Source organism: Monoraphidium neglectum (genome assembly GCF_000611645.1).
Source record: "Monoraphidium neglectum strain SAG 48.87 unplaced genomic scaffold scaffold00505, whole genome shotgun sequence".
NCBI classification, from domain to species: Eukaryota; Viridiplantae; Chlorophyta; class Chlorophyceae; order Sphaeropleales; family Selenastraceae; genus Monoraphidium; species Monoraphidium neglectum.
The window spans coordinates 1-13,967 of NW_014013123.1; the positions used below are offsets into that span (position 1 = coordinate 1).

Consider the following 13,967-nt stretch of genomic DNA (forward strand, 5'->3'; position numbering starts at 1 on the left):
GGGCTGGGCGCGGGAGGGCGCGGGTCGACGGGGCGCGGGGCATAGCGAGTGTTGGAGTGCGAGGGTCGGGGCGCCGGCGAGTCAAACCGGGTGCAAATGCAGATCGCGAGAGAGGCGCTTAGACTGCCGCTGCACGTCGTGCCGCCATGGGCCGACAGCAAGACGGCGTCGCAAAGGACAGCGACCTCCTGACATGCACAAACATAAATCCACACGCCCGCCGAAGCACACATGCAGCAGCCGCCCGCCCACCTGCGCCGTCCTCAGGTCGCTGTAAGCCGCGAGAAACTCCGGCCGCGGCGCGCCCCCCACCGCCATCGCGCCGCTCCCGCTGATGTTCACCTCCGCCCCGCGCCCGCCTCCGTCCGACGCGCGCAGCGGCGCCTTGGGCAGCGCGCCTAGCTCCGGGCCCTGCTGGGACGCGGCCGCCGAGAAGAGCGGCAGCAGCGCGATCATGGGCGGCTTGGCGGCCTGGCCGTACACCTGCATCAGGCCCAGCACTGGCCGGAGAGGACGGGGGCGGGGACGCAGGCGGGGCGGCGTGAGCACTGAAAGCAGCGGCTTGGTGGAGGCGGAGGTTTTTGCTTGCTGCTGCCGGTGTTGCCGCGGGCCTGAGCTCGCACGCCGTCGCAACCCGCGCCCCGTGCCATGCCTAGGGGTCCTAACGCAGCGGGGTTCGGCCCCCTCCAGGCCCCGCCGCCCCCCGTCGCCTGCCGCCGCAGCTGGCTAGCCGGGAAAACAGCGCCCCTAGTGTCCAGCCGCGGCCACCCACTCGTCAGTGGCAGCTCCGCCAGCACCCGGAAGCTGCGCACTGCTGGCGTGAAGTCATGGGGCGGCGAGGGGGCGGCGCCGTCGAACGCCAGCTGGAACGACTCCGGGAAGCTGCGCAGCGCCTGCGAAAGCGCGGGGCGGCGGGCGGCGCCGGGGTGTCAGGTGCAGGAAGGGCGGCGAGGGCGATTATGGGGTGGGGGGTCAGAATCTGTTGGCCTCGTCGACTGCTGCGTCGCGCGAAGCAGTGCCGTGCTGCCTATGCAGCCGACCCCCGCCTCATCTTGCTCTAGCCCGCCGCCACCAGCCACAAGGAGGAGCAGCGGCTGCGCCTCGACGCCGCCGGTTGTCCCCGCCGCTGCCCCTGGCCTCCCCTGCAAACTTCGCGCCGCGCGCTGCTCAGGTCCCAGCACCGAACCCTGACGACCCCCGCGCTGATCCCTGCACGCCCGCCGCCGCGCCGGCCGCCAACACTCCAGCCGGCCGCGCCTTCCGCGCGTGCACGCCCCAAACCGGGCGCCGCACCTGCCCCACGAAATCGACGAATGCCATGTACTGGGCCTCGAACGACGCCCTGAATGACTTGTGGAGGTCCAGGAACACCTTGACGCCCAGCACCGCGTTCTTCTGATTGTCGGACCGCACGATCTAGGGGGCGAGGGCGCGGCGGCGGCGGCGGCCGCGGCGTGAGCGCCACGGCGGCGCGTCGCGCGCGCGGCTCGGGCGGCGCGGCGTTGCTTGGGTTGCATCAACACGCCAGTCGTTGAAACCGCTGCCCCGCGGTGCCAGCTGGCAAATCCCATTTATACATGCAGCCCGAGAAGGTATGGGGGAGCTCTCACCGCGAGGCAGACGTCGCACATGCGCGTGGCATACTGCTTGAGCGCGTCGTTGGCCGGCAGCCGGCTGAGCACCTCGAGCGCCGCGTGGCGCAGCACCTGCAGCTCGCTGTCGCGCTCAAACTGGGGCTGAGTAGCCGTCAGCTGGGCGCACACCGGTTCGAATATGAGCGCGAGGAAGCCGGGGTACTGCGCCGTGTGCAACATTTCGATGTTGTCCTTGATGTGATCGAGCGCTTTGCGGCGCTCCAGCAGCGCTGCGTAAGCGCGTGCGGCGGCGGGAGAGCGTTTTAACATCAATGGTTAGACACTCAGAGGGCTTCTGCAGTGCTTTTGGCTGCTATACAGCGATCTACACTCCATGTGTTGCAGTGTGCCGCAGGAACTCACATGCCGCCGGGTCCGTAAGCTTGCGGACCGCATGCTGCAACGCGGGCTCGTTGAAAGCCATTTTGGCGTCCACTTGTGCTCCTCAAGGCCACAAGGCCATGGCTATCGTCCCGCTCCACACTCTGCCTCCTGTTGCCCCTGAAATTAGACTATTATATTCTTGAGTAACACACACGAAACTTTAATGTGAGCACCAGCAGCGCGCTGGAACTCGACAACACAGATCACCCGCGAAGAGGGCGTCTGCGTTCGCCACTGCGTGAATGACGCGAACAGGGGACGTGACGCAGCGCTGAAATGCCTGAGCGGAGCGCAAGAGCTGTTGAATTAAGGGAGACATCTACTGCACAAGTGCCGCAGCAGCTGCTGCGTTGCCGGCCACGGCGCCCATGGGGTAAGACGCTGCGCCTGCCGGCATGTACACCACGGGCTGGGTGCATATAATTCAAGCTGACCCAATTGCGCAATCGCGCTTCTGGTATGAGGCGGTGTGTGATGTACGCGGTGTTGTGATAACTATTACTGACACCAGCACACATCATCGACCCGGTGCTTGTTCGGCCTGTACAGGACTGATATCCATTGTTACACAACGTAATGACACCATCCAGCCTTCACATCCGTGCTCTATGCAGATGCACCTTTGCACAGCCCTCATGCAGCCGACCGCTCTTTCGGCATAGGGGATGTGGGCAGACAGGACGTACGGGTAGCCTCCTTAATCAGCCGCTCAGAGAGTGTTGGCAACAAACATTTTGGGTCCGAGGTGGCCTTTCAGGCGGAGAGCTCGCCAACAATTGGGTACTTGTCGGCAAACTTCTTCTCCCAGCTGCAGAAAGATTTTGAAGAGCGGCAGGGCACACACCGTGGGGATGGGGAGGCTGAGGCGGAGATGGGCAAACATGCTCTGGCTGCCTTTCATGCCAATGTGGGCACGTTTTGAGAGAAATGCTGCGCCATGTGCTGTTCCAATCACCATCTGCGCCAGGCCAGCATACATGCATGCACGTGCACGTGCACGTGCACCTGCACATGCGTGCGCGCACATACACACCCTACACACACACACACACACACACACACACACACACACACACATGGATACACGCACGTGTCAACACGCACGTGCCAACACACACACACACACACACGCACAGAGGCTCACGAATGCATGCTCGAGCACACCGCTGCCCAGCACCCCTCCCGGGTACCCACTCTGCCAGTGTCTTCAGCTGCTGCTCGGTCGCCCCCGTCAGGTCGCCATTGCAATAGTCGGGCTGCACCTGCGACGAGGCGCGGCGAGGGTGGCATTTGAAACAAGGTCTCCTCTAAAAAAGCTGTGGGTCGCTGTCGCGTGGCTCGATCGGTCCGCCACTCGCCAGCTCGCCGCTGCGGGCTGCCCGCAACCTGGGCCTCCGCCACCAGTTGCTCGGCGCGCCGCACGCTCGCACCTTCATGAATGCGAGGGCGCGTGCGCACTCCTGCCGAGCAAGTGATTTGGAGGGAAAGAGTGCGCAGGTGCCAGGGGCCCCGTGCTTCCATGACGATGACGTCACCAGGGGCAAGTGCTCTTCTACTCGGGCGTCCTCCGTCAATCTGCACACCACGGCTGGATGGCACCGGGTGCAGCTACCCTATTGCCTATGCTTCCAACCCGCAACTCCGCCGCCTCAGCCGTCCCGCACATCCGCCCATAGCACCTGTATCAAACTCGCACCTTGCCCGCAAAGATGCTGTACGGGCCGCCGGGTCCGTAGAATGAGCGCCCCGCCGTCATGTCATATATCTTGCCCCTCACGCTGATATACAGGGGCATGGCCGGGTCGGATCCATCGTGAAGCAAGAGCTGCTCCTCAGTAAGCTTCATTGCTGGCGGGTGCTTGCCCTCTGCTGGCGTTGCAGTCGTCAATGCGCGCACGCAGCGCGCAAGCTGCAGAGCTGCCGCGGTTGCTGGGCGAGCAAGAATGATGGTAACTTCTCGAGAAGCTAGTAAAGCCAAACGGGCCTTTTCTTGCGCGAGGCAGCGGCTGCTCAGGTCACGTTGAGCTTCAACCAACGTCTGATCCCGAGGTGGATCTCGCCAAACATATTCGAAGGGAGATTTGTGTGATAGTGGAGCGCTACATTGAGTAATGGGCTTTCTCACTTGATCTATGCTGGCTTCACGACAGCTTCCACGCACACATCCGACTGCATGAACGCCCTCAGCGTTTGAAATTTAGTGGAAATGAGGTGCAATTGACCCGCTCGATTGTATTGCGTTTGATGTTGTCGAATGCTGGCTGTGTCATCGTGCCGTCACAGGCACCTTGCACCCATTTGCCCCACGGAGCCTCGCCGAAACAACCGCACTGTGCTGAATGTGCAGTCTTAAGATGAGCAGGAGCACCTCTCGCTTTACCATCGCGCCGTGTATAGTGGAGCTCGGTCTGCAGCACAGCACTGATTACAGGCCAGCTTGTCTTGGAGGGCGAGGCTGCAGCAACCAACCCCCAATGCCGCATCAACCGTTCAACCACCACCTTGAATCATAGGCCCCACAACACCCCCATCCACCCCTTCTGCCGCCAGCGCCTCCAACACGCCGTCCAGGCCGCCACCGCAGCCCATGGCGTCCTCCATCCACTCGCGACCGTCCTCGAGCGCCGACGCCCGCGCTTTTTGCAGCGCGGCACGCTCCTCTGCGGTCAAGGGCACGACACCTTTGCAAGAGGAGGGGACAGGGATGTGCTGTTGGCAGCGCTGCTGGCTCAGCACCGGCAGCATCCAGGCAGGGTCTGGTGCGGCCGAGCAGCGCTGGATTTGCGCATCACGGATCAATACAGGGCCGCGAGCGGCAACGGCAGCGCCGAGCTGTTGCTGCCCCGGCTGCCCTTCCCATAGGCAGCGCGCCTGCCGCCATACACAGCGAGCTCAGCCCGTACCTCGCGCCGACGTGCGCTGCGGCCGCTCCGCCACGACGTACTTGGCGCCCTCCCGGCCGCGCTCTGCGTAGCCCGCCCACAGCGCGAAGTGGTGCAATATGATGGAGGCCGCCACCGTCACGTTGAGGGACGCGGTGCCCGCGCCGTACTGCGGTATGTAGACGAAGGCGTCGCAGAGCCGCATCTGCTTCTCGCTCAGGCCCTGGCCCTGTTCAAAGGTGCGAACGAAGGACGGCCAGTACGACCCCTATTTTGCAGCCAGCCGCGTCCTGCTGGGGCTTGTTTTGCACCAAGCGCGACCCGTTTCCCAAACAAATACGTGTGCCTTGCATGTGTATACGTGTGCGCAAGTACACGAGCGGAAGCACACACGACAGCCTGCACGCACTTGCCTCGTTCCCAAGCATGAAGGCGGTGTTGCCGTTGAAGGGGTGGGACTGAACAGGCACTGCCGATTCGTCTATCTCAACTCCCACGACGCGGCAGCCTGGCCAACCAATCGGTTTGGCAGAAAAACATTTAATAGTTGGCGGAGGCGGCCACGGGAGCCGGTCAAGCGCACAGTACCGGTGTCGCCAACTGCCACCAGCCGCCATGGAGGCGCCCCCAGGATCGCCGCCAACTCACGGTGCTCGTCTCGCAGCCACTGGCAGCAGGACTCGATGGTTGTGAAGTGGCGCAACTCGACAAAATCTGAGGACCCGTGGGACCCAAAAGTGTTGAACTGGCGGGAGCCGACAATACAGACCTGTTTCGGTGGGCAGAGGGTCGAGCAGCGCGTGGTGCAGCGGTAGCGGCAGCAGCAGCAGCAGCAGCAGCAGCAGCAGCAGCAGCAGCAGCAGCAGCGGCAGCAGCAGCAGCAGCAGCAGCAGCAGCGGCAGCAGAAGCAAGTCCCCAATGTCGCAGCCATAATGGTGACTTCTGTCGCTCGAACCTCATTCTATAGTGAGTATCGAAAGCATGGCGGCTGTATGCTTAAGCTGGAAATCACTGCTTGCACAGGCAAGCATGGCCTTTGCACCGCACCTGTGCGACGCCAAAGGCTGTGCAGCTGCGCAGGAGTGTCCCAATGTTGTGCTTCTTTGCTACATTGTACACAATCACGAAGCACTTTGGGCTGCTGCCGATGTTGCTCGTGCTGACAGTGTTGGTGCCTTCATCGCCAGGCTGCTGCTGCCGCTCTGTGTACGCGCGCTCGTGTACCTGCTGCTGCGGCCGCCCCGTGGCTAACATTGCTACCTCAGGGCTTTCCTGTGCTGCTGCTTCAGCCAAAACCTGCATATTGTACGTGAAAAAACGAAAATGGCTCCTGACAGCGAGCAAAACACGCAAATCCACCGTGAGATCAGCGCGAAAGCGCCTGAGTTGTCATATCAAGGAGCACTCAGTTGTATATTCGTAAGGAAAGCATGCATCACATTGTGGTGGAAACAGGGCACCACCTCTGGCATCGCTCGTGCATGCCGTCTGTGCCAGGTCTGTGCGCTCCGTTTGTTGCTCCGTTTGTGCTGCTCGAGTGTGTGCTGCCCTGACGCCAAGGCGCTCAGCACAGCGCGCGATGGTGCAGCCCCTTGCACTGATTTAGGGGACCGATCCACGAAGTCAGCGCAGGGGTCCACTTGCGGTCCATGCACAACACGCGCAATGGGGGCCCCGGTGATGCAAACAGCCTGCAGGCGGAGGGGAGACCGTACGCACCCTCATGCCAGACAGTGCCTTCGAAAACACAAGCCATTCAAGAAGCTGGTTTCCAATTGGTATAGCATGGCTTACCTGCTTACAAAGCGTCAGGGCATTGGCAGCGCACACACGATTCGATCATCCCAGCCACAAAACTTTGACCCTGACTCCAACAAGCCATGTGATGGCACCGCGGGGGCCATGGCGCAAGGCAACTCAACAGCAGAGTTCTAGCCTACATGAAACATACGTAAGATTGGAGGGCTGCCAGGCCGCACATTGCAGACTGAGAGTCTCTTGTCGACAAACAGCCCTGCCAGGTGTTGACCACCACTCAATGCACACTGACCGCACGTCCAGACGTGATTTAGCCTTGATCGTAATACATTATGTCGTAATTGGTCACCTGAAGGCCGCGAAAAACATCTACTTGACGCCTAAGAGATCAGCTTAGTAACAAGGTGTCGGTCACCCGAAACGAAGATCGCCTAATGCAAATGCATTGAAACACACATAGTAATCACCTTCCTGCATCGAAGTCACCAACTAGGCTTGTCAAAATGCTGGCTCAGAAGACTGCAGTGCGGGCCCCTGCCAAGCAGGGTGCGCGAGGGGACCGCCTGTGCACAATGATGCGCAAAATCCTAGCAGATGGGCCTTTATCCTGACCGGCGGGCACAATGGACACCATTTGCATCGGCCGCGTCTGCTGGAGCACGACCCTTGCTTTGGACCGTGCCCCTGCGACCATGGGCCCTCCGGCGGCAGAAACACGCGCATTACAGCGCTGAATAATAATTTCCGCGCTTGCTTCCTTTGCACAGGCGCCCAGGTGGTGGCTGCCAAGGTCGCGGCCACCGCCGTTGCTGTTATGGTGACAGCGTCCCCCGCTTTCGCGGGTGTCATTCTGGAGCAGCCGACGCTGAAGAAGGTCAGCATTTGCATAGTGTTGGCTGTGCGGCCTTCCGCAATGCCGCAACAGCAGTCAGGGGCGCGCTAGGAAAACGAGCGGAAGCGCACTCGTGGGGTTGCAATGTCGAGTAAGGTTTTCGGGCCGAAAGGATGCTTCGCCGCCGCCTACCGGCGTTTGACCTGCGCCCTGATTACTCGTGTCTCACCCATCGCGCGACACCCGCCGCCCCTGCCGGCGCCTGCAGGTCTTCCAGGCGGAGGCCAGCGCCCCCGCGGCGCCCAAGGCGGCCAAGGCGGCCGCGGGCACCCCGGCGGCCCCGGCGGCGCCCAAGCCGAAGAAGCAGGAGGTGGTTGAGTCGAGCTCGGGCGGCATCTCTCCCCAGTCGGTGGCCCTGCCCGGTGAGCCACCCCCCTCGGCCCCTGCAGGCAGGACAGCTGCTCCCGGGCACTTAAAGTTGCTGCAGTGCACGCACAGTGCAGTCTGCTTGCAGCTGCTGCGCGGCTGCATGGCCGCGGTCGCAGATTTTCGCGGCCAGCTCGCCCCTGCGGCAGACCGCGGGCGCCCCCTTGCCTCCCTGTCGCCGCTCCGCAGCCGCTCTGGTGGTCGTGGGCGGCGGCGCCTTTGCCCTGTCCTCGCTCGACGCCGGGTTCAGCGAGTTCATGCGCACTGCCGCCGTCAAGGTGCGGGCCGGCTCCCGGCGCCTCCGCGCCCCTCCCCCTGGCGGCACCCGCCCCCGTGCGCACAAGTGCACCGTGCGGTCTTGACGGCACCCTTTTCAGAGCAACCGCGCTCGCTCCGGCCCCGCGGCCTCTGCCATCTGCCTCGGGCCATCCTCGGCGCACCACACCCTCCCGCATCGGCTCTCTCGTTTGGGTGGATTTGCGAACAAGCAACAAATTGTTTGCCTGTACTGCATTGCTTAAGTGATCGGACCCTGAATTACTCAAATGGTCGGACTTAATCCTACCCCCGCCCGCAGGACTCCGGCGATCTCGGCGCCGGCTACGAGACCGCGATCAAGGCCGAGGGCGGCTTGATCAAGGCCAGGAAGGGCACCACCAAGGTGCGGCGCCCACGAGCCCACGGAAAGACTTGCTGGGCGCTGTGGTAGCCTTGCAGGTTTTATTTGCACGCACGGGCGGGCTTGCGGCCAGCCTGCCCCACACGCATTCCCCCGGGTGTGCACAGCGACCCGGCGGCGCGCCGGGCTGTGCAGGTGGTCAAACATGCTGACCGCTCCGCCCCTCCCGCCCCGGCTATGTGCCTCACCAGGTCAAGAAGGCTAAGAAGTAAACGGACCCCCCGCCCCAAGAACGTTGCGGCGGGGCGCGCCCGGCCCTGCACACGGAAGCTGGACTTATGGCGAGGCTGTGCCGCGTCGTGCGCGCTCGGTCCTCGCAGCAGCGCCAGCGTCCCCCCCATTCCGCCCCGGCCTGATCTCTGTTTTGTTGCGCAGGCTTGATCCCTAGGCCTCTCATCAGCGCGTGTTTCCGCGCGACATTTGGCTTGAAAAACGCACATGATGGTTGATGGTCACACACACACTCACACACACGCACTGTAAGGACCTGGCAGACCGATCCGCCTGCACCACACCACCAAAGACGCCAGTGACTGCGGCGGCAGGCAGCTTGGCCGCGGGGAGCGGCCTCAAGTCACTAGATGGGCAGTGCAATTTTCCGGCTGCAGGCGCCCTGCCGCGCCTTCCCAGCAGCTGATGAAACAAACCCTTGGAGGTGCCCCGCCCCCTCTCCCCATGCTTGGAAGGGGGGGGAGGCAGCGGCCCAACCAAGCCAGCTGCTGGTGCCATCGCCGACACCTCAGAACTATGCTGCTGGAGCTGCTGAGTTCTCAGCATTTAAAAACAGTATATGTCAACTTGATGATCCACCAAAGGCAGCAGTATGGAGGCAAAGCAGGCGGACGGGGTTCGGCAGACCTCGGGACTTTGCTCGACTGGCGCAGTCCCGCCTGATTGGCTGTTGATGCTGTCCCAGCGAAAAGGCCAGCGTCAGCGCTGCTTGCCAGGTCTATCGCGATGAGGGGGATGTACCGCAAGCAAGGGCGGGGCGGTTTGTTGACCACAGGGCCAGTTGGTGTGTTTTCGTCCCCTCCATTTGATCCTGAGTCGACTTTTTGCTCTCTGTACGAAGTTGACTGACACCCCTGAAACACACGTGATCACCTGCTGTTTCTCAACCCTTTGAACCCCGACCGAGTTCTGGTACAGTCTTCCCCCACTACAGCCAACCCTGCCATAGCAAAAATCCTGCCTACAGTGAACGCCGCAGCTACCCCCGATGCCAGCAGGTGCCCAATTTTGCTTTTTGCGATAGCGAACGAGCCGGCCATAGCGAACATGCCGCCGACCCCCGATGGGCTCACTGTAGCGGGGGAAGCCTGTACACGGTCCGAGTTTGCCCTGGCCTAGCTTGCAGCACACCACACGAGAACTTGAGAAGCAGGTGTTGAAACAGCCCCTACTGTACCATTGCAGTGACGACTGTCTAAAGCGACTGCTTGCCGTGGGATCACTGTTGTTTACTCTTGCCTGCTCTTCAACGTCCACCCACGTGGGGCAAACTGACCTGCTTCTCCATCCCTTTATGCCCTCGCGCGCATGAGGGGCGGGGTCAGGGATGAACAGAATGCCGCTTCGTCAGAACAAGGCCTGAGGCAGGGACATCGGAACATGACTGCATGCATGCAGCCCTTTCAACACGTAGTCCCATGCCATGTTAACCCTACGCGCGCCTTGCGTTGCCCTGGGCGATTCCATGCCTTTCAAGCTTGCTACATGCACACGCCCACGCCAGCGCGTGTTTCAGCGCAAGGAAAGGGCCTAGCCAGCGCAAGGAGCAACCATACCCATGTCATATTGGGGGTTGCTGCATGACGGCGCAGGCGATCAGAAAGAGCGGCGCACGCACCCCACCTCCAGCAGAGCACAGCTGGTCAGGCTGCAGGACTGCGACGCTCGCAACAAAAAACGCAGAAGCGAGCAGGGTCCAGCTCCAACGCAATGAAAAATGAACCCAGGAAGATACAACAAATCAAGACGGGTAGGTGACGCCTTCTCCGAGGCAATTTAGGCACGTCTGGTCGCCGGTGCCGCCGCACATTGCGCACACGCAGTAGGGGGTGCGTGCGTTCAGTGCCAGCGTCTGGAACGGGTGGTACTTGACGGCGCATTCGCCTTGAAAAGGGTTGGGGAGGAGGGCGGAGGGCTCAGCGAGGGGCAGGGTTAGGCTGGCTGGGAGACTGGGGCAGCAGCACAACGTGGACCGACCTGGCATTGAAAGCGCAAGGCGTTTGCCTAATCAGCAGCAAGGCCGTATTTGTCGGCACACCGCAGCGCACGGCGCCGGCACACAGGCTGCAACAACGCGGCAACAAGGCGGCCACGGCCAGGCGCGGCTGCCCCGTGCATTTATACAAAGGAAAAGCTCTCTCTCACCTGCACACACGTCGCACAACAGCTTGGCGCGGCCCTTGCAAACCTCGCAGCTGACCGCCAGCTTTTTCTGCTCAGTGGAGGGGGCCCGATGGCAACGGCGTCAGCAGGCGACTGCTTGGCAGCGGCGGCTGCGTGACTGCGCTGCAGTCACGGGGAGCACCCAAAGTCACACAAAGCTCTCCGCCGCCTCGCTCCCAATGAAGCAGCCCCCTGCCTGAGGGCTGCCCTTTCACGGGCCTGATTGGCCTGGACGCACCTTTTTCTCCATGACCACCGCCCTGGCGACGCCCATGCTGACGGTGCTGACGAGCATGGTCGCGCCGCCGATGGCGAGCACGGTGCCGCCGGACGCCACCAGCGCGCGGCCGAGCGCAGCGCGCGCCATGCTGCGGGCAGGCTGCGGTGAACGCACGGATCGTCTGATGCTCTGGAAGGAGTCTGAAGGCCTAATCTGGCTGCAGTTCGGTGTTTGGGCTGGGTTGGAACTTGCGGGGTGCAATCAAGTGACACTGTATCTACTGCACGCCGTGAACAGAGTTAAGTCACATCAATGAGCATTGATGCATACGCTGAGACGATATCAAATCGAGTTTCGCGTCAAGTGATCTGAAAACTCAATTTGCGCGAGTCGGCCCTTTTGTAGCAGGGACTGCAACGATTGTGCATCAAAAAGATCTGCCTATCTGACCTAAGGCCGATCCGCAATTCCAGCGCAGCTTCGCATGAACATCGCCGAAGCGTCGCCCACCTGTCAAGCCGACAATGCGTGTCACGCTCGCCGTGCTGCTCTCCGGCAGCGCGCTGCTCCGCGCACTGCTGATCCTCTGGGGCGTCGTTCAGGACGCGCTGCTGCGCGTGCCATACACCGACGTCGATTACAAAGTCTTTACTGATGCGGCGCGCCTCGTGGCCGGCGGCGAGTCGCCTTTCCTGCGCAGCACCTACCGCTACAGCCCGTTGCTCGCGTACGCGGTGCTCCCAAACGCGCTGCTTACGCCGCTGTGGGGGAAGGTGGGCACTCGCACCGTCGTCAAATGTATGCCGTGGCGTTGAGAGGATCCGACGCAGCCGACCATGACGTTGCTGCCCCCAAGAATTCTGCTCGGTCCCGCAAGTGACCGCAAACCTTACTGAGACATATTTTGTGTGTGTATGTGTGTGTGTTGTGTGTGTGTGAGAGAGAGTATGTATGTGTGTGCATGTGTATGTGCATGTGTGTGTGTGTGTGTGTGTGTGTGTGAGTGTTTGTGCACACACACACACACACACACATACACACACACACACACCGCCCAGATTATGCGCTCAGCAACGCGGCAACTGCTCGCCATTGCCCCCGCCCCCGCCACCCCTCAGGTCCTCTTCTCCGCCGCCGACGTCCTCGCCGGCTGGCAGCTCTGGCGGCTGGCGTCCCTGCAGGGCGCGTCGCCCGCGGCGTCCCTCTGGGCGGCCGCGCTGTGGCTGTGCAACCCCTTCACCTTCGCCATCTCGACGCGGGGCAGCTGCGACGCGCTGGTGGTAAACCTGCTGCTGGGCGCGCTGCTGGGCCTGCTGCGCGGCGGGGTGCTCGCGCCGGCCCTCATGTACGGCCTGGCGGTGCACATACGCATTTACCCGATAATCTACGCGCCGGCGATTGTCCTATTCCTGGCGGCGCGAAGGTTTGAGCTCCAGCGGCGGTCAAGGGGAAAGCTTTTGGACAGCAGCGCGGCCCGCAGCGACGGCGGGCAGGAAACGGAGGTGCGCGCTGGGGTGTCCATGGGCATGGGGGGCGCATTTGTTCGCGCCAGGAGTGCACCATGGTCGCCCCGCTTCCATCGACTTCGGCTGACCCGGCTCCCCTCCTGCTCCCTTCCCCGTCCCACTCTACCCTGCTCTCAGGCCGTCGGGCAGCCCTCCCTCCTCGCCCTCGCGCCCTCGGCGCTGCGCCAGGGGGCGCTTTTCGGTGCTGCATCGGGCGGCCTCTTCCTCGCGCTCGGCGACCTGTTCTATTGGCTGTATGGCGCGCCCTTCCTGCAGGAGGCATTCCTGCACCATTTGACCCGCAGGGACCCGCGGCACTGCTTCTCTGTGCACTGGTACGGCGTGTACCTGGACTTCATGCCGACTTGGCCCACCGGCGCCGCCGCGGCGGCCGAGCAGGGGGTAGCCCAGAGCAGCGCGCCGCTCTGCGCCGGCGGCGGCGGCGGCGCGGGGCTGGCGGCGCTGGCGGGCGCGCTCGACCCCGCGCGGCTCGCGCCGCTGCCGCAGGCGGCGGCGCTGCTGGCGCTCGCGCTCGCGCTTTTCCGGGACCTCCCGTTCTGCTGGCTGCTGCAGACGGTCGCCTTTGTGGCTTTCAACAAGGTCAGCACCGCCCAGTACTTTGTCTGGTGGCTCTGCCTGCTGCCCGCCGCGCTGCCCGGCCTGCCGTGGCCGCCGCCCCGCGCGCTCTGCGGCGCGCTCGTGGCCTGGGCCGCGGCGCAGCTGCACTGGCTGCTGTGGGGCTACCTACTAGAGTTTGAGGGGCGGCCGGTGCACCTGGCGCTGTGGGGGGCGAGCCTGGCGTTCATGGCGGCGAACGCGGCCCTGGTGGTGGTGCTGCTGCGCTGCTGGGACCCGCCAAGAAGCTTCCTGGGCGTCAGCCTGGGGATGGCGGATGGGGCGCCGCCGGCAGGGGCGCGGGGGCGCCGCGGCGATGGGCGAGAGGATCAGCAGCTGCTTGCCAAACGGCAGTGACATCATTAGTTTTTGCACCCATTCCTGCCAGTGCTTTTGCTTCAGAAATGTGTGTTTTACAAGTTGTCACGTGTGAGAAATGGTGAATTGATGGTACTTGGTGGGTCACAAGTGCTGTCCAGCACGAGTAAAAATATATGTACAAAAGGGCACCCCCTCCGCCGCTGTCACTGCGGCGCGGCGCCGCCGTCGTCTAGGGCCTCTCTCAACAACGCCTGCACCGCCGCCGCGTCCACCCCGCCGCCCGTCGCGGCCCCGCCGCTGCCGCCGCCACCGTCGGG

General features: G+C 63.0%; 6 protein-coding genes across 6 annotated transcripts in view; 2 read left to right on the forward strand and 4 right to left on the reverse strand.

The window, feature by feature from the left end:
- Positions 1-81: 81 nt before the first annotated feature.
- Positions 82-2,058, reverse strand: MNEG_3845 (transformation/transcription domain-associated protein; the record flags this gene model as incomplete). The annotated part of the gene is made up of 7 exons (XM_014047670.1): positions 82-129; positions 253-500; positions 773-893; positions 1,041-1,142; positions 1,294-1,416; positions 1,611-1,864; positions 1,998-2,058. The coding sequence occupies 7 exons, from the start codon at positions 2,056-2,058 to the stop codon at positions 82-84; spliced, it is 957 nt and encodes a 318-aa protein (XP_013903124.1).
- Positions 2,059-4,508: 2,450 nt separating this feature from the next.
- MNEG_3846 (hypothetical protein) lies at positions 4,509-6,154 on the reverse strand (the record flags this gene model as incomplete). Its single annotated transcript, XM_014047671.1, has 3 exons — positions 4,509-4,699; positions 4,922-5,129; positions 5,948-6,154. 3 exons carry the CDS (start codon positions 6,152-6,154, stop codon positions 4,509-4,511), a joined length of 606 nt encoding a protein of 201 aa, XP_013903125.1.
- A 1,007-nt stretch (positions 6,155-7,161) lies between these two features.
- On the forward strand, positions 7,162-8,807 carry MNEG_3847 (hypothetical protein; the record flags this gene model as incomplete). The annotated part of the gene is made up of 6 exons (XM_014047672.1): positions 7,162-7,204; positions 7,426-7,532; positions 7,759-7,912; positions 8,106-8,194; positions 8,494-8,577; positions 8,787-8,807. 6 exons carry the CDS (start codon positions 7,162-7,164, stop codon positions 8,805-8,807), a joined length of 498 nt encoding a protein of 165 aa, XP_013903126.1.
- Positions 8,808-10,567: 1,760 nt separating this feature from the next.
- Positions 10,568-11,356, reverse strand: MNEG_3848 (hypothetical protein; the record flags this gene model as incomplete). Its single annotated transcript, XM_014047673.1, has 3 exons — positions 10,568-10,710; positions 10,972-11,038; positions 11,228-11,356. 3 exons carry the CDS (start codon positions 11,354-11,356, stop codon positions 10,568-10,570), a joined length of 339 nt encoding a protein of 112 aa, XP_013903127.1.
- Positions 11,357-11,733: 377 nt separating this feature from the next.
- On the forward strand, positions 11,734-13,686 carry MNEG_3849 (phosphatidylinositol glycan, class M; the record flags this gene model as incomplete). Its single annotated transcript, XM_014047674.1, has 3 exons — positions 11,734-11,982; positions 12,328-12,711; positions 12,853-13,686. The coding sequence occupies 3 exons, from the start codon at positions 11,734-11,736 to the stop codon at positions 13,684-13,686; spliced, it is 1,467 nt and encodes a 488-aa protein (XP_013903128.1).
- A 105-nt stretch (positions 13,687-13,791) lies between these two features.
- The window catches only part of MNEG_3850 (Conserved oligomeric Golgi complex subunit 8), a gene marked incomplete at both ends in the record, with an annotated part of 4,470 nt that continues 4,294 nt past the window's right edge, over positions 13,792-13,967 (reverse strand). Inside the window, one exon of the mRNA XM_014047675.1 lies at positions 13,792-13,800. Coding sequence (XP_013903129.1) covers positions 13,792-13,800 — 9 coding nt within the window. The remainder of the gene's footprint in view (positions 13,801-13,967) is intronic.